We start from the raw sequence: 27,302 nt of genomic DNA on the forward strand, positions 1-27,302 counted from the left end.
TCTTTGGTGCAGTGCACAGGCTTCTCGTTGCGGTTGCTTCTCGTTGCGGAGCATGGGCTCTAGGCGCAGGGGCCTCAGTAGTTGTGGCTCGCGGGGTCTAGAGCGCAGGCTCAGTAGTTGTGGCGCACGGGCTTAGTTGCTCCGCGGCATGTGGGATCTTCCCGGACCAGGGCTCGAACCCGTGTCCCCTGCATTGGCAGGCGGATTCTTAACCACTGTGCCACCAGGGAAGTCCCTCCAGAGACTTTAAATGTTGTGTTTTTTTATCATTTTCACCAGCTATGGTTGTTTCACTAAAGAATGGGTCTGTAGATCTCTTCATACCTTTCCAGAAGTTTTAGCCCCTTTTTAAAAATAGAATTCTGTAAGCTAACATTAAAATTGCCAGTTTTTGTTGTCATTGTTGTTGACTGTTTCATTTTTAAGTTGTAATGATAATTGCTAGTAAGGTAGATGCTATTTTTTCCTGATCAAGTTGACTTGACTCCTCTCAAATAAATTTATATGCAAATCTGAAAACAGAAATGGGGAGAGGGAACCAAGTGGGAATGACATTTTATAATTTGTCAAGTTAAGAGTACACTTTTTTTTCTTTGTAGTGTTAAAAGGCAAATACCAAGACTTAAAGTGAGTTTATATATATATATATATATATATATATATATATATATATATATATATATATATTTTTTTTTTTTGCAGCACGCGGGCCTCTCCCTGTTGTGGCCTCTCCTGTTGCAGAGCACAGGCTCCAGACGCGCAGGCTCAGTGGCCATGGCTCACGGGCCCAGCCTCTCCGCGGCATGCGGGATCTTCCCGGTTCTGGGCACGAACCCGTGTCCCCTGCATCGGCAGGCGGACTCTCAACCACTGTGCCACCAGGGAAGCCCGTGAATTTATATTTTACAAAAGAAAGCAAGCATGTAGGAACTGGCTACCAAGCTAAGACTCCCAAGTTTTTATTCTGATCCTATTATATTTGAATGTGGGTAAGTCACCATGAATCCACACTTAAATTTCTGCATCTACTACAGGAGAATCTTGTTTTCAACATGGCTTAATTAATTGGAGCCACTTTTGGCAGGGCACATATAGATTAATAAAAATAATTAATAGTTGTAAAAGCTAACATCTGTTGAGTGCATATACCAGGGCTTTACAAAAATTGTTTTAATTGTATTATTTCAATTAATTCTAACAACATTACTATGAGGCAATTTGGATTATTATTATCCCTTTCTTACAGATAAAGCAACTAAGGCACAGAGAGATTAAGTGATTTACCTAAGGTCACACAGCTCATCAGTCAGTGGTGGAGGCTGGATTTGAACCGAGACAGACTAGTTTCTAGAACTTTCACTGAACTTTTGTACTATACTGATACCAAAAATGTACACAGTAACCTCCTAAGTGTGGTACTTGAGAATTTTCTTAAAGAGAATTATTCATTCACTCATTCAACAAACTTACTGAGCATCTACTATAGTCATGAAACTAGATTGTTCAGTTAAGCATGGAAACAAAATACTGACCTTGCAGGATAAAAGCTGACTCCTCTCTGAATGGAAAATAACTTCATCAAAATCTAAACCTGAGGATTATGTTGTTAAGCGTTAACAAGGAGCTGTGGTTTGGGGAAAGGTCTTAACACTTTAATGAGCATGTACTACAAGCTGGGCACAACACTTTAATGAGCATGTACTACAAGCTGGGCACCATGCTAAGCTAAAATGCTTTATATAAGTAATTTCATTTCATTCCTCCGCAAACCATAAGGTAAGTGGTTAAGAGCTCAGGCTCTAAATTCAGCCTTGTGGGGTCTGAACTCCAGTTCCATCAATGACTAGCTATGTAAAGCAGACAAATTATTCAACATATCTGGGCCTCAGTTTCCTCTGAGATAAGAATGGTACTTCCTGTAGCAGTTAGGAATGTATTTAACTTCAAGCAAAGGACTATATGAATATCATGGCTTAAACAAATAACGGTTTATTCTTCTACATAATTGACAATCTGGAATATGGTGAATGCAGATGTTGGATTAGCTTTTCAACAATGTCAGGGGGCTGGTATCTGTGACTCTTTCAGCCTTTTCTGCAGAAGCACATGATAGCTGCTGCATTTCCAGACATCATGTCAATGTTTAAGGCAGAAAGAGAGCAGAAGAGGGTATGAGCCATAAGCGTCCTCTTTTTATCAGGAAAGCTGTGACAGAACCCCAGCAGATGGCCAGGGTTCTGTCATATACGGCCCCTTGAGCTGAAGTGAAGCTTGAAAGGAAAATAAGCAGGAGACACATTTTCACGCACACAAAATTAAGGTTCTGTAAGCAAGAGGACAGAACGAATACGACTGGGTGAGCACCTAACCAGTGTTTTACATCACAGAGGCAAGATTCAAAGGCAGCCTTCTGGACTCCAAAGCCTAAGCAGTAACAATGTAGAGTCATTAGGACAACTGCGTAGAGGTCTTTAACCGGTTCCATTGCTCCTGAATTACTTTTTGTACTCTACTTAAGATTCACATTTTTTCCCCCTTATAGACATGCTAAGGCACGCCTCAGCTGGAGCCCCTGCAGGAATAATTGGAAAAAGAAGTGAAGAAGTAGCCAGCTCTTGCGTTAAGTCTTCTGAAACACCAGGCAATCACCTAAGATGCAACAGAAGGACATCTGTTTTAACAACAACAACAAAAACCCCTCTGTATTTAATAGAAAAACTGTCATGAAGCTCGATTGCTTGATTAAGCATGGAAACCAAATACTGACCTTTTAGGATAATAGTTGGCTCCTCCTGGAATGGAAAACAACTGCATGAGAATGAAAACCTGATGTGTGAAGTGTCCCCTCAAAGCAAGATATTCAAAAGATGTTAGAAGTTTTCGCCAGGAAAATAGACATCTCCATTTTTCAGTTAAAAAAACCCCTTACCATTACTAATTAAAACCACAATATTTAGAGAATGATGCCTCCCTACCGCATGAAAGGACTTGGTCCCATATTTGCAAGGTGTAAGGGACATGTGAGGTCTGGTGACCTCATATATAACTCTATGCATATAATGACTATGTACAGAGGTGTCTGGAGAGCAGATTTTTAATCAATGCCAGGACAAGCCTGTATTACATTAATAGAAAATGTAGAACACATGGTTCCAACTCTGTTTGTTCAACCATAAAATGAGCAGAGTATTACTGGCTTTACTTCCTCAGATAGGGTGAAAGAGCAGAAGATAAGTTCCATGGAGACATAAGCTAAGTCTGCATAGCACTGACAGCAGTGGTTACTACACTTGGGGAATTCAAGGATTATCAACTTTGACCTTGCCAAGTAGGAACATTAAAACGACAATCATAACAATCTACCAGCCAACCAAACAAACCACCTACCACTGTCATCATTTCAGAAAAGGACTTTTTAACACAAACAACTAGGATGGACATACTTATCCTCCAAGTAAAAGGAATGAGTTTTATTAAAATTTCTCTCCCTCATCCTATTTTTTTTTACTTGATATGCACAGATTAACAGTGAAGAGTCATAGGATCTGTCCTGGCATTGTTCTCTCAGTCCTGGATAGACTTCCTAGACACTGGATTTCAAGGGTAAGAGGGCTCTCTGGTATAGAATTACAGGCAGGGCCCAAGAATTTTAGAAAGTATGCAATTAAAAATCTTCACCAGGAATTTTTAGAGCATATCTGTAATTGGAGAAGAGAACTTGGCAAGGTTTCCCCTACTCCCTTCATGGCCTGCCTTGAAGTACTGAAGGTCCCCAACTTTCAATGGTTCACTCTATGATTTTTTGACTTTATTATGGTGCACAAGTCATATGTGGTCAGTAGAAATCGTACTTCGATTTTTGAATTTTGACCTTTTCTCGGGCTAGTGATATGCAGTATGATACTCTTGTGATACTGGGCAGGAGTAGGGAGCCCCAGCTCAGCCATGTGACCACGAGGGTAAAGAACCCATACATTTACAACCATTCTGGACCCAAACATTCTGTTTTTCACTTTCAGTTCAGTATTTAATAAATTATATGAGCTATTCAATACTTTATTATAAAATAGGCTTGTGTTAAGATGATTTTGCCCAACGGCAGGCTAATGTAAGTGTTCTGAGCATGTTTAAGGTTGGCTGGGCTATGATGTTTTAGTAGGTTACATTCATTTTCTATCTACAATATTTTCAACTTAATGATGGGTTTATTGGGATATAGCCCATAACAAATCGAGGAAGGTCTATCTATATCTCAATAGTTGAAGCTTAGACTCCAGGTTCAAGTTCCTATTACTGCTACTTATGTATTGATTTTAACTCTACTACTAGAACCTAGCCACCTTGAAGGCAGGGGCTTTGTATTCTCCATGGAATCTCTCACTCAGCAGGCATTCAATGACACCTACTGACCTGGTGTGGGTTTGATGACTGTGGAGTCTGTAAAAGTTCTAAACACGAATCATAGCAGCTGATGAGCATCATTGGGAGCCGGTCTTGGGAAAAAGATGAGTCTCTCCAAAAAGACAAGAAAAAATAGTTTACAGTCATTTGAAAACTTTCATGTTCACATATCTAACTACAAAATGTCTTAGGCATATGCTCCTAGCATTTGCAGACAGTCTGAAGTGGAAATATAAGTCCTTTTTAGAAAGTTCAAATAAAACCCATCAAGGCTACCTATATTTAAAAATGGAAATAAGGGCTCTACAACCTAGATTTCTTACCCAATGTGTAAATTTCCCTACGCATTTACTCTAGAGTGGTAACAGAATAATCACAGGATTTTGGAAACTTTGAGCCAATCTTATCCAGTCTTCTCATTTTTCAAGAAAACTGGCCCCAGTGAGGTTGGGTGATATATTTGAGGGCACAACACTAGATATTCCAGTTGGGACATAGAATCCAGGTTTCCTGTTTTCCAGAACCATGATCTCTCAATATTATTCAGAAGGTGATGAAATCACCTTCTGCTCTCATAGTCAATTCAATACAATCTGAGCCCATGTGAAGTTCCAACAGTGACTTGCAGTGATACTAGATGGTTAAGGGAGAATAAGCATCATAAACAGGATAGTGACATGACCTCTACCCTCAGTGACTCATAATCAAATGGGAAGGACTTCACATAGCCAAGGAACATGTTTTAGGGGTAAAAGTTTATCTTGAGAAATTAAAAAATTTTTTTAACCTTTCTGACCCATCCCGTTTGCCGAGTCCTTTCCTCTGTCTCTACTATATGCATAATAACTAATATGTGCATGTTACATAGAACATCTGATATAGGCAACTAGCTGAAAAAACAAAGCCCTCTAGAGCCTACTCCTCAATGTTTGAAAGTAAGAAAATGAAATAATATATTTTATGCAATTCTCCTTTGTACCAAACCCTGCACATCAGCCTATACACTGGCATACAAACTTGCAGCTATCATGCCAATCAAAATAAGAAAGTCACGTAAGTGAATGCCCATCAGTGTTACTCTAATCAATGTTCCAAACAAATGCCATCATAGTAAAGTACTGAAGGGCACACTAGTACCTAATAAACTATGCAGCACTATATGAGTTATACACACGATGAGAAAGGTGGGAGTGGAAAGACTAGTTCTGAGAGGTGTGATCTTTGAGGATAGGACTGTCTATCTTATTGACACTATGATCACAGTGTAGTGGGCATTCAAAAATACTCGTATGCATGAGTGAAAGGAAGGAAGGAAGGACGGATGGAAGGGAGGGAGAGAGGCAGGTTGGTTGATTAGAACATGAAAAACCTATGGGTCAGAGGAGGTATTTTAGTGGAGTCTCAATACAAGGTACAACTTCCTTAGTCAGGAAAGCATTGTATAGGAAAGGGGAAAGTATCCCAGGCAGAGATGTCTCTTGCTCATTCACAGCCGTGCAGGCTGTACACTGCACTACCCTCAAGAGGGCTGTTCACATGGATCCCAGCAACCCTAAGGAGGAGAAAGAACGGAAAGCTTACTGCCGAGTGCTGTTTGTCACCTACATAGATTTACAGTTCATCAGTTACAATGACTCTGGCTGACTAAATTCTTCTTCAGGAAGACAATTGGGGTAGAGGTAGTGGTAGAAATAGGAGACAGTTTTAGAAATGACAGATCTGGGTTAAAATCTTCATGCTTCTTATTGAGCTGTGTAAACTCAGGGCAAGTTCATTGAGGGCAAAATGTGTCTATCTTGTTCATGAATTTATCTCAGTGCTTAGTATGTAGAATGTACTTAACAAATATTGGATGATAAATTTTAATCACATATTATGCATTTAATAATTGTTTCCTCATCCATCTGTAAAATGAGAATACTGCCACTCATGTCACATGTTACAATGAGTATGAAACAAGAAGATGCACATAAGGTATGTAGCACAGTGCCAGGCTCATGGTAGATGCTTAATGAGTAAGAGCTATTGTTAGAAATTATAAGGCTTTGTTTTGTTTTGTTTTTTATGAATGGAAATTTTTATTCAATTTTAACTAGAGATTTGTCGTAATATTCTCTCCCTTAAGCTGAGAGACAGTAATGAGAGTCTGGAGAAAATACTGATAGCCAGACAGTCCACAACCCGAGCAGCACCCACTCCAGGGGAGGCATTTGAAGATAGGTAAGAAAGTTCTGACTGTTGCAATGACTGGGCCTGTTATCGGGCTGGGACCAGAGTGTTAAATGTCCAGTAACACGTGGGACAGTCCTTCACAAAATACCCCAGCTGCCTAATCGTGCTCCCATTGAGAAGCACAGTGTATTCTCAAGAGATAATGAAGTCTACTAGTTTCATGTCACCTTTCACTTTAAAACACTACACAGACAACTGTTTGACAAGTATTAGCAAAGCTCAACTACTGAGCCCGCATGCTGCAACTACTGAAGCCGCACACCTAGAGCCCGTGTGCCGCAACAAGAGAAGCCACTGCAATGAGAAGCCCGCGCACCGCAACAAAGAGTACCCCCGCTCGTCGCAACTAGAGAAAGCCTGCGGGCAGCAACGAAGACCCAACACAGCCAAAAAAAAAAAAAGTATTGGCAAAGGAATTACATTAATCCCAATTTTATTGTCTCATACACATTAAAAAAACAAATATCAGGCCCTATCAATTGTGAAATAAATTCAATTAAAATGTCATATTTTTTTATGATTGCATGGAGGAATTTCTAGTGAAATGGTAAATAAACAGAAAATGTGACACTAAGTTTAATACAAAGAAAGAAACAAGACTCAGACATAGAGAACAAATTGGTCATTATCAGCAGATAGAGGGAAGAGGGGAGAGGCAACATAGAGGTAGGGGATTAAGAGGTACAAACTATTATGTATAAAAGTTACAAGGATATATTGTACAACACAGGGAAAATAGCCAATATTCTATAATAACTATAAATGGAGTATAACCTTTAAAAATTGTGAATCACTATATTGTACACCTGTAACATAAAATATTGTACATTAACTATACTTCAATTAAAAAGAAGTTCAAAAAAAATTATCCACCAAAAAAAAAAAAAAGAGTGGTGCTAAAAGAAGAAAATGTGTTTGCAAGAAATGTTAAGAAGAAAGGATTTTTATCTTGCCAAAGAAGCAACCACAATTTTTCTTAAAAGAATCAAAGAAAGCAACTTTGAAGAACTCTTATTTTTATCCTTTTATTTATTGTCTCCTTCTGGCCCTGTATCCCACATAGTAAACATCTGTGTCCTGTTAAGATTTCAGTTCCCCTGCTGAGCAAATCCTGCTGGTCTCAAGCCCTAAGGTTTGCTTATTCTTTTGCAAAGCACAGGCCAGAGGAACAATGATTTAAAAAGCGAGGCACTGAAGAAGGATAAACAGGTCAAAAGTGTAAGGTCAAAGATCTACAGTAGGGACCTTACAAGTAGGGTGCCTATGTACTACAAGGAACATGCAAGAGATCTAAGAAGACTGTTTAGAACATCTGCTTATATGGATCTATCTACATACAAATGACATTGAGATTCTCACTTGAATCCTGTGTCAGACAATATGTGAGGTATTTCACAACAGCAAGGGGTTGGGGACAGTGGTATCCTCGCTCGTTCCTGTATTTTGACATATTGCAGTTTATATGTGTCCAGTTAAATGGACTTATGGGTTATATCCTCTAGGTTTAACTAAACCAAACACAACAAAGTAGACAACTGTCTTGCAAAGATTCCTATAAAAAAAAAAACACACTGGATTGAAGACAATACCAATCATATAAGCACAGACAAACAACTGAAAAAGAGCTACGCCCATGCTTGTTTCATAGCATGAGCTCTTCCAAAGCCACGCTGCAAGATAAAAACATGGTGACCGATCGTGTAAGTCAGTGCTGTCCAATACAACTTACTGCGATGATGGAAATGCTCTTGATGGGCGCTGTCCAACATGGTAGTCACTAACATATGGTTATTGAACAGTTGAAATGCAGCTAGTGCAACTGAGGAACTACATTTTTATTTTTCAAATATAATTTAAATTTAAATAGCCACATGTGGCTAGTGGCTACTACATGGACAGTGCTAGTGTAAGAGATAACAACTCTTAGGTTTGAGTCCAAATGCTTTCCCTCACAAGGTGTGACTTTTGGCTTAACGTTTCTACGCCTCAATTTCTTTATCATAATCACAACGCCTATCTCATATGGTTGTTGTTAAGATTAAATTAGTTAATGCATAAAAAGTACTTAGACTAGTGCATAGTACATAGAAAGTTTTTTTATTATCTCCTAATCAAATCAGAGAAGAAAAAAATAAATTATTAATTTGAAAGATGGAGGGACAAATACATGTTACTAATGAAACTTGAACAAAGTTTATACTGGGCTTTGAGATATTAAGTAGTTAGTACAAGGCTATCACAAATTGCAGGACATATACAAAAAATTTATTTCATCTTTATCTGATGCTTTCTTGTATACTTTTTTTTTTTTTTTTAACGGTACGGGGGCCTCTCACTGTTGTGGCCTCTCCTGTTCTGGAGCACAGGCTCCGGACGCGCAGGCTCAGTGGCCATGGCTCACGAGCCCAGCCGCTCCGTGGCATGTGGGATCCTCCTGCACCGGGGAACGAACCCTTGTCCCCTGCATCGGCAGGCGGACTCTCAACCACTGCGCCACCAGGGAAGCCCCTCTTGTATACTTTTTATAATGAATATGGTAGATATTAATACAGCTATAAACTATATAATTACTTTAAATGTGAATGATATGAATACACTATTGAAAAGACAAAGCTTGTCAGCATGGATTAAAGAAAAAAACCACCACCCAGACTGAACTGTTATGTATTACTACATACTTATAAACAAATGTACGTACATCTGATATATGCACTTAATTTCTTTTTAAACTAATGGAGTGAATAACAAAAATATTTGGAGATCACTGGGCTAAACCAGAGGAAATACATTTATTTTAGCAAAAAAATAAATAAATGTGGTGTGTATAGTCATTCAATTATTGTGCTTAAGTGACATAGATAATTATTAAGTTAAAAAACTAAAAAAATAAGAATGAAATAATGCCATTTGCAGCAACATGGATGGACCTAGAGATTATCATACTAAGTGAAGTGAGCCAGACAGAGAAAGACAAATATCATATCGTTATGTGGAATGTAAAAAAAAAAAGACACAAATGAACTTATTTCCAGAAAGAGACTCACAGACACAGAAAACAAACTTATGGTTACCAAAGAGGAAAGGGGGGTGGGAAATAAATTAGAAGGCTGGGCTTAACATATACACACTACTATGTATAAAATAGGTAACCAACAAGGACCTACTATAGAGCACAGGGACCTATACTCAATATTTTGTAACAACCTGAAGGGAAAAGAATCTGAAAAAATATATACTTATATATATGTATAACTGAATTGCTGTGCTGTGTACACCTGAAATTTATACAATATTGTAAATCAACTATACTTCAATAAAAATTTTTTTTAATAAAAAATAAAAAATATAGACCACTGTTTGCCAAGAAACTTTAAAAGTCACAGTACTCCACCAGTGTGATAAACAAAGAAGGATCTCAATAATTAGGTTTTGTTTTATTAAACAGTAAGGATATTTTTAAGTAAAGCCTGATTATTCAATGACAATAAATTTTCTAGAATAGTTGGTTGAGAAATCCCTATTTTGGTGATAAAATAGTCAACACAGTATAAATATCAGGGTAACACTGAAAATCATACCTATGGAATAGAATTTTCCAAAATTCTAACAGGAAAAAGGTCCACAGTCCAGTAAGTTTGGGAAAATGTTGTGTTAAACATGTTTCTTTACTACAAGAATTCTTGGAACTGAGACTCAGAATCAGAAAGTCCTCATTTTCTTACAGCATCTTAATTGGAAACTTTAAAATTCTTTTTTTTTTAAAGCTCCTCAGCCTTTTCTTCTCTTCTTTAGAAAAAATTATTTTTTTAATATTTCTCCTCCTAAGTTTCACAATTTTCAACTTTCGGGTCTTTATCCTTTGACCTCTCTTCAAATATTCCTCCATTAAGTACATACATTTTCTTCTAAAATCATGAGGTGAGGAAAATGAATTTTTATATCTCTTCATGAAGTAAATAAGGTTACAGAAATGATCAAAACACACTCATAGCTTAGAAGGATTACAACTGCATTAGTAAATTTTCCCTCTTAGCAAGTATTCCTATCTATCCTTCATCCGGTTACCCCTATTGTTAGCATTCTACGTTACCACCAAACATTGGTCAAAGCTAAGAAATCATCATTGGGACATTAACAAAACTCCAGAATGTATTTAGATTTCACTAGCTTTTTCACTAATGTCCTTTTTCTGTTGCAGGATCCAATCCAGGAAAACCCATTATACTCTTGTCATACCTCCTTAGTCTTCTCTGATCTGTGACAGTCTCTCACATAATTGTTTTTCAGAACTCCAATCGTTCTGAGGAATAATAATCAGGTATTTTGTTGTGTGTCCCTCAGTTTGGGTTTGTCTGATTTTTTTCCCTCACGATTAGACTGGGTAGACTAGGATTGTGGGCTTTTATACCCACAGAGAAGTATATCTATAGAGGTACCCTTCTCATCACATCAGAACATGATGTGGACATGACTTAACACTGGTGATGTTTACCATGATCACTTGGTTAAGGCAGTGTCCTAACACCTTTCTTTGCTGTAAAGCTACTATTGTCCCCTTTCCATACTCTATTCTTTAGAAGTGAGTCAGTAAGTCCAGTCCAGTCCTCAAGCGCTTGGGGCTTGGGCTGGAGCACATTTGACATGAAGAGTTGCATTTATTTACAGTAAGTTGGAAACAGAAGAAATGAGTCAGGAGAAGAAGATGGGAAAACTAAGAAGCTTTCCAGCTATTTACCAGACAAGGATTTCAATAATTTTTATCAAAATGTCTTTTTAAGGAGTTTACAAGGCTTGTGTAGTAAAGTAGCTTTTCCATTTCCTCCTTAAGAATCATCCAAAAGAAATAAGAACATGAAACAAAAATTGTAAACTTCGACTTCTAAGAAATTAGAAATGCAAACCCACAACACATGAGGAAGGGCTATCAAATGCAGAGTGAAGATGTTGAGGAAAGATGCCCATCCCTGCAGCTCTCAGGCAAACTTAGCAAGAAAAAGAAGTCAGACAAAAGAAGAAATCGGAAAATGAAATGCACAAACCTTAGAAAAGAGGTAATAAAATTATCCATCATTTCGGTTTCCCTGGTGGCGCAGTGGCTGAGAGTCCGCCTGCCGAGGCAGGGGACACGGGTTCGTGCCCTGGTCCGGGAAGATCCCACATGCCGCGGAGTGGCTGGGCCCGTGAGCCATGGCCGCTGAGCCTGTGCATCCGGAGCCTGTGCTCTGCAACGGGAGAGCCCACAACAGTGAGAGGCCCGTGTACCGTAAAAAATAAATAAATAAAAATTACCCATCATTTATAGATGTGATTATTTTCAAGTAAAACCCAAGAAACGCATTTAAAATATTGAGAATTTAGTAACGTGGCTGTGATGGTTAATTTTACATGTCAACTTGACTAGGTCAAGAGATGTGGGAATAGCTGGTTAAACATCATTTCTGGTTGTGTCTGGAGGGTGTTTCAGGAAGAGATTAGCATTTGAATTGCTGGACTAAGTAAAGCAGAAGGCCCTTCCCGACGTGGGTGAGCAAAGACGTGGGTGAGCAATCGTCCAATCGCTGAGGGCCTGAACAGAACAAAAAGGTGGAGGAAGGTTAAATCCCCTCTCTGCCTGACTGTATGAAGGCTGGGACGCTGATCTTCCTCTGCCCTCGCAGTCTTGGTTCTTAGGCCTTCAGACTGGACTGGACTCTACACTGCGGACTCTGTTGCTCTCAGTCCTTTGGACTACACCACTAGCTTTCCTGGGTCTCTAGCTTGCAGGTAACAGATTGTAGAACTTCTCAGCCCCCATAATCATCTGAGTCAATACTTTTTAACAAATATATATTACGTTTCTCTGGAATTGATGAATACAGTAACAAAAGCACAAAATTAGCATAAAGGACTATATAACCTTATAATGAAAAGACATCATTTATAGAATACTAAATGAAAAAAAATAAGCTACTTTATAAAACTAAAAAGAAATATTATATTAATAGTTATACTGACATCCCTAATAAGAATAATCAACACCAAGATATTAATTCTAAGTTAACTCCTGACTTAACACACAGCCAATATCAACCTACAGATACAATTTCAGGGAAAGGCTAGAAAGATTGATTCTAATATTAATATAGAAAGATAAATCCACAAAAAATGGCAAAATAACAGGAGTGGAAAATCAATTAGTGGAAGCCAGGGGTTGGGTGTTGGGGGAGTTGACTACAAAAGAGCAACATGAGGGAGTTTTGGAGTGATGGACTGTGCTGGTTGGATACACAAGTTCAAGAATTTGCCAAAATCCAGAGAAATGTACATCACAAAGAATAAGTTCTACTGTATATGAATAAGTGTGCCAGAAAAAGAATATAACCCACAAGAATAGTCAAAAAGTTCTGTAAGAGAAAAGTAACGAGGAGAAACTAGCTCTACCATATCAAAACATACCACAGTGCTAAAATAATCTAAACAGTGTGGTGCTGGCAGATGAGTAGGCAGATCCATGAAACCGACAACAAAGTCCAGAAATGAACCCAAATATATAAGGGAATTTAGTATAGAACACTTGCAGTCAAGAGAGAAAAGATGGAGTTTTAAACACATTAGGTAGCATCTTGGAAGGAAAAAAAAACGTTGGATCCTTACCTCCTACCTTCTATCAAAATAAATTCCAGATGGATTCTAGTTAGATAAAGGATATAAATCTGAAACATAAAACTTTAAAACCAATAGAAAAAAAATGGCAGAATTATTTTACAGTCATGGAATAAGAAAAACCTTTGTTGGTATGACACAAAATGTGGTAGTCAGAAATGACTATTAAAAAAACTACATAAAACTATACAAAAATAAAAAATTTCTGCAAGTATCATTTGTTAAAAAAATGCATACACTGTATAGATATATGTATAGACTAGATCTAAACATGTAATACTGGCAACAGTGACTACCTCTGGGGGAGGAGACTGAGAAAACTAACACTAGAGCTTGTATTACTTATGTGTAGTTATCTACAAAAATATGAATATTTTTCGTTGTTTACTTCTATGCATCAACTTAAATAACTGAAAGCTCCCCATAAAAAAATGTTCCTCGTACGAAACATCCAATATAAATATCCAATTTAGAAATACCATGCATACCATACAGTTCCTAGTACAATGCTTGATATACAAGAGGTGCTTAAATTATGTAGGTAGCTATTACTCATCACTGTCTTCAGACAATACATAATTATTTTGAAATTTATCCTTACTATTTTCAAAGTTGAGAATTCTATAGATGGTATCCCTAAACACTGTAATAAAAAATATTCCTTTTTCCAGAAATAATTTCAGTTGGCCAACACTCAGTTAATGGGAATATTTAAACAACTGCCATTTAGGCTCTTCAACGTCTGATCACACACCCTTTGCACTTACACTCTCAGCCAACTGCACTGCTTTACAATTCCTGACTATGTCCTTGCTTTCCTCCATACTTTTGAAAATACTGTTTCTTCTGCTGAGAGAACTTTACCCCATCTGCCTACTGAAATCACTCTTCCTAACAGGGCCAGCTCAAATCCTGCTTATCCACAAAGCTCTCCTCAAACTTTGTGAACAGGTGTATTACATACACACACAAAGAGAAAGGCAACAAAAGATATAAGAAAATACAAAGGCAGAATGATCAATTTAAAAAGTTATTTATTAAACAAGTATATTCAAAAGTCCAACTTTACTGGATCCCTTTGAAACATCTATTCTGGGAAGAAGTATTTTGTCCAACTTTCTAATGATAAGGGAAATGATAAAAATAGAACAGGTATGAATAACATTTTAAAACAAACAAACAAACAATAAAGCACATGGTAAATTTAGAAATAAAAATAAAAACACACAAACATACAAACTATTGAAGTATGAAAGCAAAACATTTCGTATGTTTTTAAATGCTTCTGGTATACTCACATGAGAGCCAAACTGTCTGTGTCCAAGTTAATAAACAGTATATAAACACCTTTTTAAGGTACCATACTTAGAGAAATAATTTTAGAATATGTATTGGGCATTTAAATTGTCCACATTTGGCAAACATATTCTACATATGAATGTATTCACTCATACTTAGTGAAAAAAGGAACTTAAAATTTAAACATCTTGATTTGAGAACTGTGGATTTGATAGTTCTGTTAAATTCCAACATCATAATCACCAAATGTGCTATCAAAAAAGTGATTCAAATTTCTTTTTAAAGCTGCTTCTGAAAATTCCAGTATTTTAGAGCAAAAGAAAACATCATGTACTCTTGCTTATGAATTCTGATGCTTAGTTTCTATGGTTAACACGCAAAAAAATATGTAATAAAGAAGATTCCTATAGAAAAGCCTCTGTCTTTCAGTAGTTCCAAATGGTGTTATACAATATTTCACTGGAAATAGTGGTTTTACCACAGATTTGGCTGTAGCTTCTGTTTAAAACATAACTTTGCCCCATAACATCCATCAAAGGCTTTAAAACATAATTGACTTTGGCAGTACACATGGAGATCATGATGTGAATGGGGACTGCCAGTGGATATAAGGGCCTTATGAAAGGGTTTGCTCTGTGTGTGTGTGGTGTGTGTGTGTGTGTGTGTGTGTGTGTGTGTGTGTGTGTGTGTGTGTGTGTGTGTGTGTGTGTGTGTGTGTGTGTGTGTGTGTGTATTTTAAGGAGGAAACAGGATGAAATGGTTTATTCAGAACTATAAAACACATTTTCCTAATTAGATTTCAATTGTATAAATAATGTAAATCAAATGTTTAGAACTTGAATCTCTATGGGAGGCAACTATTTTTTTTTCCTTTTATCATTCTTTATAGCTGACAAAGCTTTAGTTACATATATTCTTCTGAACACTGAGGAAAAGGTCTCCTTTGTCCCCTTCTCAGTCTGAAAGAGAAGGAGAACGAATAGACCTGCCACTGGCGGGGCTGGAAAAAGTGAAAGGCTCCTTGTCCTTTTCTTTGCTATCATGCTTATGCTTGTGCTTATGCTTATGTTTGTGCTTCTTCTTCTTTTTCTTGTGCTCATGGTGATGGTGGTGATGGTGGTCGCTGTGTTTGGAGGACGTAGATTCTTTAGTAAATACTGAGAGTGGAGCTGCTGCAACTGGATGCATACTCATCTCCAAAGGTGATTGTTCTTTACCTTCAAGATTAAAAACACCCAAATGAATTCCTGTTAATAACAAGGAAAGTGAAATGAAAGTAAGAGGGAGTTGGTGACAGTACAGAAAAGACAATGGATTCCCAAGCGTTTATATCACTTCCATGAAAAAAATCAGGAATGGGAGAAGTATCCAAGTAAGACATCCAATTAGTTACACAAAGGTAAGTTTTCAGCATTGTGACCAGGAAGTGAGTATTTCAATTCCTTGTAGTCTATACAGATTATGATATATACCAGTGTGTTATCCAACCATCTTCTAAAAATTAATATTCAATATTTTAAAGTACTATGAAGTGACAATGACTAGATTTGTGTGTTAGAGATTAAGACTGACATTGGTCAATGAAAACATAGCTCCTTAACCACAGTTCTGCTCTATGGTATTCGGGTGGGGGGGAGATTAGCACTACAGGCATAGTTCGTTTCATTGCACTTTGCAGATACTGCGCTTCTTACAAATGAAGGTTTGTGGCAACCCTGCCTCGAGCAAATCTATTGGAACCATTTTTCCACCAGCATTTGCTCACCTCTAGTCACTCTGTCACATTTTGGTAATTTTTGCAATATTTCAAAATACTTCCACCAGCAAAAAGATTATGACTTGCTGAAGGTTCAGATGATGGTTAGCATTTTTAAACTGAGGTATGTACATTTTTTTAGACACAACACTATTGCACACTTAGTAGACTACAGTATAGTATAAATATAACTTAGATGCAATGTCAAACCAAAAACTTCAGCATGTATTTTATCTCACCTAGAAATGGATCAAATGTCTTTGAAGGTTCTTTCCATTTCCAATGTTCTATCAGCCTAGGAATCTATAATAGTGAGTAGTTCTCAGACTCTAGTGTACGGGAATTTCTTGCTTCCTCCATACCCTACAATTCTTGGGCCATACCCAGAGAATTCTCTCTCTGTATTACTCTAGGTTAATGACACTGCTTTACATGCAGCCAAGTAAGACCAGGTGCCCTCCCTTCCAGATCTAGCTGCTTACCAAATCTTGTTTATTCTTACTTACAAGAATCTCTTTAATCTGCCTCTCTATCCCGCCTGCAACTGTACTAATTCAGACCACCTCATCTCATTTGGATCACAGTACTAGTCTCCTATGAACTGGTTTCTTTGCCTGAAGTGTCTTACACTTGAATCCACACTTTACATAGCTTCACAGCAGCGGTTCTCAAACAGGGGCAACTTTTCTCCCCAGGGGTTGTTTGACAATGTCTGGAGACGTTTTTGTTGTCACGATTAGGGTGGGATGGGGGGAGGAAGTGTTAGCCTGACTGTGCGTAGAGGCTAGGGATGCTGCCAAACATTCAAAACACAGGACAGCCTCCTAGAGCAAAGAATTCTCATGGCCAAAAATGTCAACAGTGTTGAAGTTCAGAGGCCCTGCTGCATAGTTATCTTCCTAAAAACAAAGCTATCATGATTACTTGTTTAAAAACTCAGGTAGTTCTACTGGCAGAACAAAATCCTTAGACTTCAGTGCAGCAATTTCTGAAAAAAAATATATTCTCTATTCAGAGTAGTCAAAAAACCAAGCTTTTCACTAAAATGGACTTTAATGCAGTAGTTTCTTTTCCTTTTTAAAACATAAATTCTCAGTGCTGATTTTGATCCAATCCGGCCCCAAGCCATGTTTTTACCAAAACAAGCATCACCATAGAAGTTTTCTAAAAATCACTTTCACCACTAATTTTAAGGACAGTTTACAATCTCTCTTGAATTTATCTTATCTTCCACTATTCCTTTCTATATATTCCAGACTAGCCCTTTCGTAACTCTGTGTATTTGAAGTGGCTATTAGTATTCCTTGGAAAAGAGTACACTCAGTTGTATACTTGGCAGTTGCCTCTACTGCGAAGTACAGAGAAGCCCCCCCCCCTTTTTTTTACATTACTGTTAGTGTTAGCTTTACCAAAAAATCATGAATATAAAAAATGTAATTTGGGGCTTTGCTGGTGGCGCAGTGGTTGAGAGTCCGCCTGCCGATGCAGGGGACACGGGTTCGTGCCCCGGTCTGGGAGGATCCAACATGCCGCGGAGCGGCTGGGCCCGTGAGCCATAGCCGCTGAGCCTGCGCATCCGGAGTCTGTGCTCCGCAACGGAAGAGGCCACAACAGTGAGAGGCCCGCGTACCGCAAAAAAAAAAAAAAAAAAAGAGAGAGAGAGAGCTTATATATATAAGCTAGTTTGGGGACTCTATCTTTTGCAATAATTGGTGCCCAGATATTCTTCAGAAAAAGAAAAAATTTGAGAGATATCTGATTTATAGTTAAGTTAAATATGCCACTATATAATTTTAATTTATATTTTAAATGAACTATATAAATATATTCTCGATTCTATAAATATGGGAATATAGGTCCCTACCTAACAGAGTATAGCCAAGTGACAAGAAGGAGTAATAGAGCTTCATAAACAAATTCCTTTAACTCCTATCTCATTATTTAGTCAGTCTACATCAAGAGACTTTGCAGCTTTCCAATTGGCTGTCTGCACTACTGGGAGTCTGAGGTCCTTTTCTGCACTGAGAGAAGTTTCATCATCTAATCCTAAACACCTACTTGGATTGTAGAAAAGCCAACGATTATACTAGAAACTGTACTTCCCAGTAGAGGCAACTGCCAAGTATACAACTGAGTGTACTCTTTTCCAAGGAATACTAATAGCCACTTCAAAAGTAAATTCAATCTCTTGTCTAGCAATCTTACACTTTGCATTCAAGATATACTGATTAGAATTCTTGCATTTCTCTTGATTTGTATGAAGTCTATTAAGAAGACAATGGATTAGCTAGATCCAAGGATAAAGGTGTTAGAAACCAGGACTCCTAGGACAAATGGCTGATTCCAGGTCTGGCTAGAATATTTACAAGATGAGCCTGAAACATCTGGTATAATAATAGAAAGGAAGTTTAAAGCCTTCTCAAGAACTCAAGAGTCAAGAGTTCTCACCAATCGAAGCTGGGAAAATCTGAATATTGATAATATTCTGTAATTGATAATTGATAATTGATAATATTCTGTAATGGACTAGAACTAATTGATCACCATTGGAAGATGCTAGCCAAATTATTATTTTGAAAATTATTAAATACATAGAGAGAATCAAGTCTTTATCTTTCTTTTGCTATATGATCTATACCAATGGCTAACAGCAGGTGAGGGGCAAGTTAGCTTTATAGAAATAATCAGCTTATAAATAAAAACAGAAAGATGAATTAGAATATCACCATCTTGTAACCCTTAATGAATTAATGGATCCAGGCCTTGAACACCTTAGTGGCTAACCTCACAAAAAATCAACCAGACATTGTATGCTTCCAGATGGAAGAACACACTACCATCTATAACCCTGAATCCAATTAAGTTTCTAGATATAATTACAAATTTAAAGGAAATACAGAGGACTCTAACATGTTAATTACACCACAGGTATACAATTAGCAAAATACAGACTTGAAAACTACAGATCAAAACCCTGGAGTTTATAACACTGTAAAGGGGAAAAAACAATGGACTGGAAACTTTTAATTTTAAAAGATGTAAAGGATATATCAGCCAACTGCAATGTGTAGACCCTATGTGGACAGTGATCCAAACAAATAAATTGTTAAAAATTAAAATAAAAATAATGGCATTTATGATTCAACTGAAATGTAAACAGTGACTGTATATTTAATGATATGAAAAAGTCATTTATTTTTTAAAGTACAAGAATATTATTGTGGTTATGACTTTTTAAAGTCCTTATCTTTTAGAGATACACACAAAATTACCTATGCATAAAATGATATGTGGGATTTGTTTCAAAATAATTCAGAAAGGTGGAAATGGGAAAGGGTATAGATAAAAAACAAAGCTGACCATGAGCTGATTGATCATTTCTGCATCTGAGTAATGGATACATGGGGGTTCATTATACTAGTCTGACTACTTCACAGTTTTCTATAATAAAAGTGTTTTTTAAAAAGGAGAAGTTAAGGCAAATTGGCACTATTCATGAAAATGTTAAATGCTCATATTTTTTAAATTAGAAAGTTCATTTCTAGAAACATATCCCACAAACGTGCTCATGCATAAGTGCAAAGAAATATATACAGAAATATTCATTAGAATCGTGTTTCTAACAACAGAACATCTAATAAAACCTAATGTTACCCTAGCATCACCACTAACCTTTAGCTCGTAAGTTTTCATTTATTATAGACAATATATATTTTTTATTTGTTTAATTTCTTTCCTGAATAATTTTTACCAGGTCTAATTCAAGGTGATAAGAAAGTACAATTTCCCTCTCATGTGGACCTGTATAACAGTAAGATTTGGGACACATACGAGCTTACTTTCACACTAGCATAATGAGGTCAACTATAGAATCTCTATTGAGAAAAATGCATACATTACCATCCCTGTGACACAATGCATAATCCCACATATCATTTTAGGGGTTTACAAGATGCCTGGGAACTTGAGGCCCACCCAAGGTTAGGTGCCACTCATTTTAAGGCTAATGAAAGCCCTTTTATAATTAAACCGCTTTGCTGTACACCTGAAACTAACACCGTAAATCAACTAAACGCCAATATAAAACAAAATTTTTAAAAAATTAAAAATAAAACTAATGAAAGCACTTTTAGTGACACAAAATATATGTCTCTATTGCAGATAGGAGATATACCAAGAAAAGGAGATAAAAATAATTCACAATATTATGATTTGCCTATTTCATGTTATAGGGAAAGAAAAAAACATGTTCAGTTTTGTTGTTCTATCTAACATAAAATCTTTCCTAGAGACCTACTGAATTCACTATGGATAAGGGTTAGCTGCAGTCAATTTAACAAATGCAAAACAAACAGAAAGGGGTACTTAATACACACCTAAGGTGGAAGCTTTCGGGCCCATCTGATAAAAGTGCTGATAACAGTGAGTAACCTGCTAATTCTATTAAATTTATCGCACTAGGTATACATTTAAATTTAACACAAAACCTGCAGTTTCTATTAGGAAATGTGTGAAGTCTGTTCTTCAGTTTCTTTAGATCAAAAAAGTGTAGAATTATATCATTATAATTTAAAGAAAAATATCAAAGTCTTTTTCATATTAGACTTTCAAAAGAAAGAACTCTAGCTTTTTTTTTTTTTTAAACGGATTTCTATACCAGAATAGTGCTTTTCTGACTTAGGCAAGAATTTGTCACATAGTACAGCAGCCCTGGCTAGGCAACTGCAGCAACTCTTCTTTTCTTCCCTACAGAAACCACCAGGGACTTCCCTCCGCTCCTCATCACTGCAATCCCCGCAGCAACCTGGGAGACAGACCAGCGGCCTCAGGCGCTGCAGCGGTGGGAGAGGAGAGGACGTGGTATGCTCAACCCATCACACCATGCGCCCCACGCAGCCCTTTCCCCGGATTCCCTTCCTTAACTCAGGAGAAGGAGAAAGTTAAGCAATGAAGGAAAACATCCCTGCCGCTTCTCCTTTCTTACCCCAAATGGCTTAACCTACCAAACACATATCATCCCTACCCTAAAATATGCCCCTCACTATCATATGCAAGGAAAGAGAAAACTGGTGGGGTGTTAGAAAGTAAACCACGACCTATCCTCTACTTAACAGTGTCCACCCCTTCCAGATGACGTCTGCAACACATTCCAGTTCTCAACTGCCATCTGGCACGCTGGCTCTGAGGCAGCCATCTCGGACTTCATCTCAGCATATGAAAAAAAACACCAGGGGTCTCAAACTCAAAAGCCTTCAACCTAAGTAGACAGCATAAATGAGTAAGCAGACTACCGGGTGCAAACACAGAAGGAATCAATGGAATGGAAAGCACATCCCTGCCTAAGAGGGCCTCTCAGTTAACTCTTTTTCAAGAGAAGCTGGAAATCCAAATCTTTATTTGCAGTCTCTTCATTTTTAGTCAACTACTTCAAAAATGTTTGTAAGAATTCTATAGCCAAATAAAAGATGCCTCAGTTGGATAAGCTTCAATAAGGCCCCTCAAACCCACCTGTTAACTTTAATCTAGAATTCCTAGAGATTTAAGAGAGATCACAGCTTCCCTTACCACTATTCTGTGCCTCTTCTCCAGAACCCCCAACTCTCAACCCCAGGCCAAGGTAGCTACCACAGTAGGAGATCCCAGCTTCTGTTCCTGTTTTACTGCCAACTTTACCTGGGTTAGGTTAAAGTTGTGCTTCCAACAGCCCAAAATATAGAGCTCTTAGTACCCTTTCTCTTAGAAATACTGTGGCACACAGTGGTTAGGTTTGATACTTCTATTCTTCAGTATAAGTTAAAAAGGGTTTTTGTTGGCTAGTTCAGGAAAGCTACTTATCAAATATAATATGTCTACGGGAAAACTGTTTTTAGAATTCCAAAATAAATACATGTATAAATAAACTTTTGGAACACTACCATTGGTAAAACAAATGTTTTCTAAATTCTAATAATGACACTGTTGAATTTTAAGACTTGCTCAGTGGTCGCAGGGTACTGGACAGCATAATTACATTTAAGGGAAATTACAAAGGCACATTAAAGAATATATTCAAAATTAAGTTTTACAGATCAGTCTATATAATATACTGGTATACAATTTACTTCGTGACATAAAAGGGCCCTACACTGAAGCAACCAAAGCTAAAATGTTAATGTTTTCCTATTCCCTACCACTACCCCTTTATCTCCTCTCTAGTCTTCCCATAAGATGCCATGAGAAATATAAGACTGTAAAGAGATTCCAAAAAAAGTAAAAATGTAATTTTTAAAGCAATATGAAACAAAGGCACACTGGTGGGCACAAAAAGGTGTTAAGATTTGTTTCTATTCATATGTTAGCATGCCACATCACTAGGATAAACCAAACAAACATACTCAGAATTTTTACTGGAACAAGAATTTATCTGACTGCTGGAATTTAGACAGAATTTACTTTTTTTTAAAGGCATGGAAGATAGGCAGAAGCATCACTCTCAAACTATATCAAGAGGTTTGATATGCCCTACGCTTCATAATTTTAAAAGATGTAGAAAACTTTTCGTGTCTGAAAAAGTTTTAATAAGTATAATGATAATTAAGCAAATTTACACCAAATCCCAAAGCAAAAACAGAGAATACAAAATCGGCAAGGGCCGAGAAATGTCAAAATTCACTTATTAAAGTTAAATGCTAAAGTCTCCAGCTGACTTCTTTCTGAAATATATTTTGTGAGAATCTGTTACAATAAATGCATAAAACACACAAAGAGATACAGGCAACCAACAGTCTGGGGTCTCAATACCAAAATATTTTGAGGTGTTGCTTTTGTTCAGTCTCCTACTAATCACAGCTCCTACTGATCCCTAAGCTCCTCAAATCATTAAACAGTTACTCTTTTGTTTATATGATAAAAACATGGTTTATATAAACAAAATCCATCAGTTGGAATTTTAAAGCCTGACTAATGACTTCTGGAAGAAGTATTCTTTAAAAATGATTTTGCTTATGTATCTTGTTTTTCACTCCCTGTCCCTCCAAAACTTGAAAACTGAATCTTTGTTCATCAGCATCACAAGTTTACTCTTTATTTGGATTATAGTCTTCTAAGCAAAAGAAGAACAGGGTAAGTAGAAGACAATGTACAATAGTAAAACAGGTAACAGCCACATCTGAACTGAATTATCTTTCATTAACTTAAGTCCAATTAGTATGAAATAAATTTAAAAGACAAAATATGTTAGTTTTCTAGGTATATATAGCATCAAGTCTTCATGATTGACCATGAATGACCAATTGTAAACCTGTCAGGGGGAGGCTGAGAGGGAAGTAAGTAGTTGATTTTTATATTTTATAAAAGTATGAAGCTTTAGATTTCACACTTGCTACTGAAGCTGACATTTTCATATTACAGTATTCTTAGAAAAAGCACTGCAAGAAAAGATCAAAATGTTAATATAATGAGTATCTTTAAATGGCATTAAATATGGGATGCTTTTTTTCTCTCCTTTCTACTTTTCTGTTATTTCAAAGTTTTATACAATAGGAGTATATTACTTTTGAAATAGCAAAACGCCTAATTTAAAAGTCTTTAAGCCAAAGCAATATTAAGAAAGAAAAACGAAGCTGGAGGAATCAGGCTCTGTGACTTCAGGCCACACTTCAAAGCTATAGTCATCAAAACAGTATGGTACTGACACAAAAACAGAAACATAGACCAATGGAACAGGACAGAAAGCCCAGAAACAAACCCATGCACCTATGGTCAATTAATCTATGACAAATGAGGAAAGAATACGCAATGGAGAAAAGACAGTCTCTTCAATAAATGGTGCTGGAAAAACTGGACAGCTACATGTAAAAGAATGAAATCAGAACATTCTCTAACACCATATACAAAAATAAACTCAAAATGGATTAAAGACCTAAATGTAAGACTGGATACTATAAAACTCCTAGAAGAAAACATAGGCAGAACACTCTTTGATATAAATCGTAGCAATATCTTTTTGGATCTGTCTCCTAGAGTAATGGAAATAAAAACAAAAACAAACAAATGGGACCTAATGAAACTTAAAAGCTTTTGCACAGCAAAGGAAACCATAAACAAAATGAAAAGACAACCTACAGAATGGGAGAAAATATTTGCAAACTATGAGACTGACAAGGGATTAAGTTCCAAAATACACAAACAGCTCATACAGCTCAATATCAAAAACGTAAACAACCCAATCAAAAAATGGGCAGAAGATCTAAATAGACACTTCCCCCAAGAAACATACAGATGGCCAACAGGCACATGAAAAGATGCTTAACATCACTAATTATTAGAGAAATGTAAATCAAAACTACAATGAGGTATCACTTCACTCCAGTCAGAATGGCCATCATCAAAAAGTCTACAAATAATAAATGCTGGAGGGTGTGGAGAAAAAGGAACCCTCCTACACTGCTGATAAGAATGCAAATTGGTGCAGCCACTAAGGAATACACTATGAACATTCCTTAGAAAACTAAAAATATCAAGTTACCATATGATCCAGCCATCCCACTCCTGGGCCTTTATCCAGAGAAAAACATAATTCAAAAAGATACATGCACTCCAATGTTCATAGTGGCACTATTTAAATACAATAGCCAAGACATGGAAGCAACCTAAATGACCAGCGACAGATGAATGGATAAAGAAGCTGTGGTGTATATATACAATGGAATACTGTATATATTCATCCATAAAAAAGAATGAAATGATGCCATTTGCAGCAACATGGATGGACCTAGAGATTATCATACTAAGTGAAGGAGGCCAGACAAAGAAAAACAAATATCATATGATATTTGTTTATATGTGGAATCTAAAAAAAAAAAAAACAAATTAACTTACTTACAAAACAGAAATAGACCCACAAAGAAAACAAACTTACAGTTACCAAAGGGGAAAAGGGGGGAAGGCATAAATTAGGAGTTTGGGATTAACATATACACACTATAATACATAAAATAGATAACCGGCAAGGACCTACTGTATAGCACAGGGAACTATACTCAATATTTTGTAATAACCTATAAAGGAAAAGGATCTGAAAAAGAATATATATACACATATGTATAACTGAATCACTGTGTTCTAATATCAGAAACTAACACATTGTAAATCAACTATACGTCAGTAAAAAATAATAATATATGTAGCTTACATTTGAAAAAAAAGTCTTTATGTCAGATAATATAGAGTCAATGTGTTACAAGAAAAGCAAGTCCTGAGATCTGTCGTTTTTAATGTATTCTTTAAGTTGATAAAGAAACTTTATGAAGTTAATAGATTCGTTCTTGAGCGAAACAACAGCAATGATAATAATAATTTCACCTGTTCCCTTTCGTGCAAGTTCCATATTCCACTGGGGTTTTGTGATGGGTGTGCCATCAGAACCTGATGAGTGCTGGGGGATTAAAGCAGATCGGGAGCTGGCTGGCCGGTATTTAGAGAGCCCTAAAATGACAAAGAAGAGCGAAAACAGGGATTTATTTCTTTGTTTCCCCAAAGAAGAAAACAGTCTGAAGGTTTTTATAAATTAACCTTAAAGCCAGAATCAGTTCAACAGTAAAATTCCAATAATAAAAAGAATACTACTTTTTTAAAGTACTGAAGATCCCCCATTTGATTTACTTCTTTGTCATGGTTCCAATATACTTAAGTCTGAGAAAAATACGCATTCAAGAAAGACAGTATACCTGACTGGACTGCTGAACATCTAAATTGGAGTCTACATTCTGGGGCAGAACCATGTCATGTTTTTTATTATTTATGTGGAACTTTGCATATAGTAAAGCATGCCTGCTCCCCCCAAAACTTATTAATAAATTCTATTATAATATTTACTCAACAAATAGATCAAAATAATTTAGGGATTACAGAAGATATTTAAAACAGGAACATTTTAATGGTATAACGTGAACAGCACTGTAGTATCAGGAGACCCAGGTTCTAATTCCAAATTATCCACAAATTAGATATACAGTCCAGGTAAGACATTTATTTTTTTGTGCCTCAATTTCATTTGTCACATGGAAAAGTTCAAGGATTTGGGTCTAGCACTGAGTTGGCTATTACTTGGGTGTGTCGTTTAGGGTAAATCATTTAATATCTCTCTGCTTAAATTTCCTTGTCTGTAAAATTGACAGAATAGATAAATAACTGTTAAGACCTCTTACAAGTATAAAAGCCAAAGAATTCACGACCTGTCAGTTTTCAAAGATAATTAGGTTCATATTCTACCTGATGCCAGTTTTCTACTAGCTCATCCTAGATTACTAGATAGTAAAAAGTACCGTAGGTCTCACAAATAAAATTAAACAAAAAGCCAAACAAACAAAAAGCAGACCAAGGTAGGTAAGGGAGACTTGCACAAATACAGCATGTTAAAAAAAAAAAAAAAAACCTCATGCAAATGTAAAGATCATAAAATATAACCACAAGCAGCATGAAGTATAAATAGGATTTTCCAGTAAAAAGAAACAGGAACAGGACTTCCCCCGCAAAAAAGAAAAATAGTCATATTCATAATAAAAGAAGTGCATTATAAACTTAATGATCATTTTATAGTTAATAAATATCTTTTAAGTTATTACATTGACAATAAAATAGTACCATGAGATACAAAAATGATAAATATTAATGAATTACACCTATGGATCAAGATGGATGAATTTGGGCAGCAAAAGGTTGAGTGAAGAAGACCAAGTCATACTGAGCATCATACCATTTTCATATAATTCAAAAACTAAGGGCAAGTAAACATATAGATCATATATATATGTGGTATACTGTAAAGAAAAGCAAAAGAATGATTAAAAAAAAGAAAAAAAATTCAAGACAGTATTTATTTACTTGTAATGCAAAGACAGGTGAACAGAATCAGGGAAGAAGCATAAAGGGAATGGCCACGGCATGGAGTATAATATACATGTTAAGGTGGGTGGCAGGTTCACCAATATTT

General features: G+C 36.6%; 1 protein-coding gene and 1 long non-coding RNA gene across 10 annotated transcripts in view; both read right to left on the reverse strand.

The window, feature by feature from the left end:
- Positions 1 to 1,973: 1,973 nt before the first annotated feature.
- LOC109549463 (uncharacterized) lies at positions 1,974 to 11,657 on the reverse strand. Its single transcript, XR_002175772.3, has 3 exons — positions 4,411 to 11,657; positions 2,768 to 2,792; positions 1,974 to 2,649 (listed from the first exon to the last, which is right to left on the reverse strand). It is a non-coding gene; the product is annotated as an uncharacterized lncRNA (long non-coding RNA).
- A 2,635-nt stretch (positions 11,658 to 14,292) lies between these two features.
- The window catches only part of TAF2 (TATA-box binding protein associated factor 2), an 80,598-nt gene continuing 67,588 nt past the window's right edge, over positions 14,293 to 27,302 (reverse strand). For 6 of the 9 annotated variants that reach the window (XM_073794681.1, XM_073794683.1, XM_019932076.3 and 3 more), the window contains 2 exons: positions 25,673 to 25,795; positions 14,293 to 15,821 (listed from right to left, as the gene is read on the reverse strand). In XM_073794681.1, the coding sequence (XP_073650782.1) occupies positions 15,529 to 15,821; positions 25,673 to 25,795 (416 nt within the window). In that variant the 3' untranslated portion in view covers positions 14,293 to 15,528. Of the gene's footprint in view, positions 15,822 to 16,567; positions 17,319 to 25,672; positions 25,796 to 27,302 lie in introns of those variants that run through there. The other 3 variants (XM_073794684.1, XM_073794682.1, XM_073794685.1) reach the window with 2 other exon arrangements.

This window comes from Tursiops truncatus, chromosome 17, assembly GCF_011762595.2.
Source record: "Tursiops truncatus isolate mTurTru1 chromosome 17, mTurTru1.mat.Y, whole genome shotgun sequence".
Lineage (NCBI taxonomy): Eukaryota > Metazoa > Chordata > Mammalia > Artiodactyla > Delphinidae > Tursiops > Tursiops truncatus.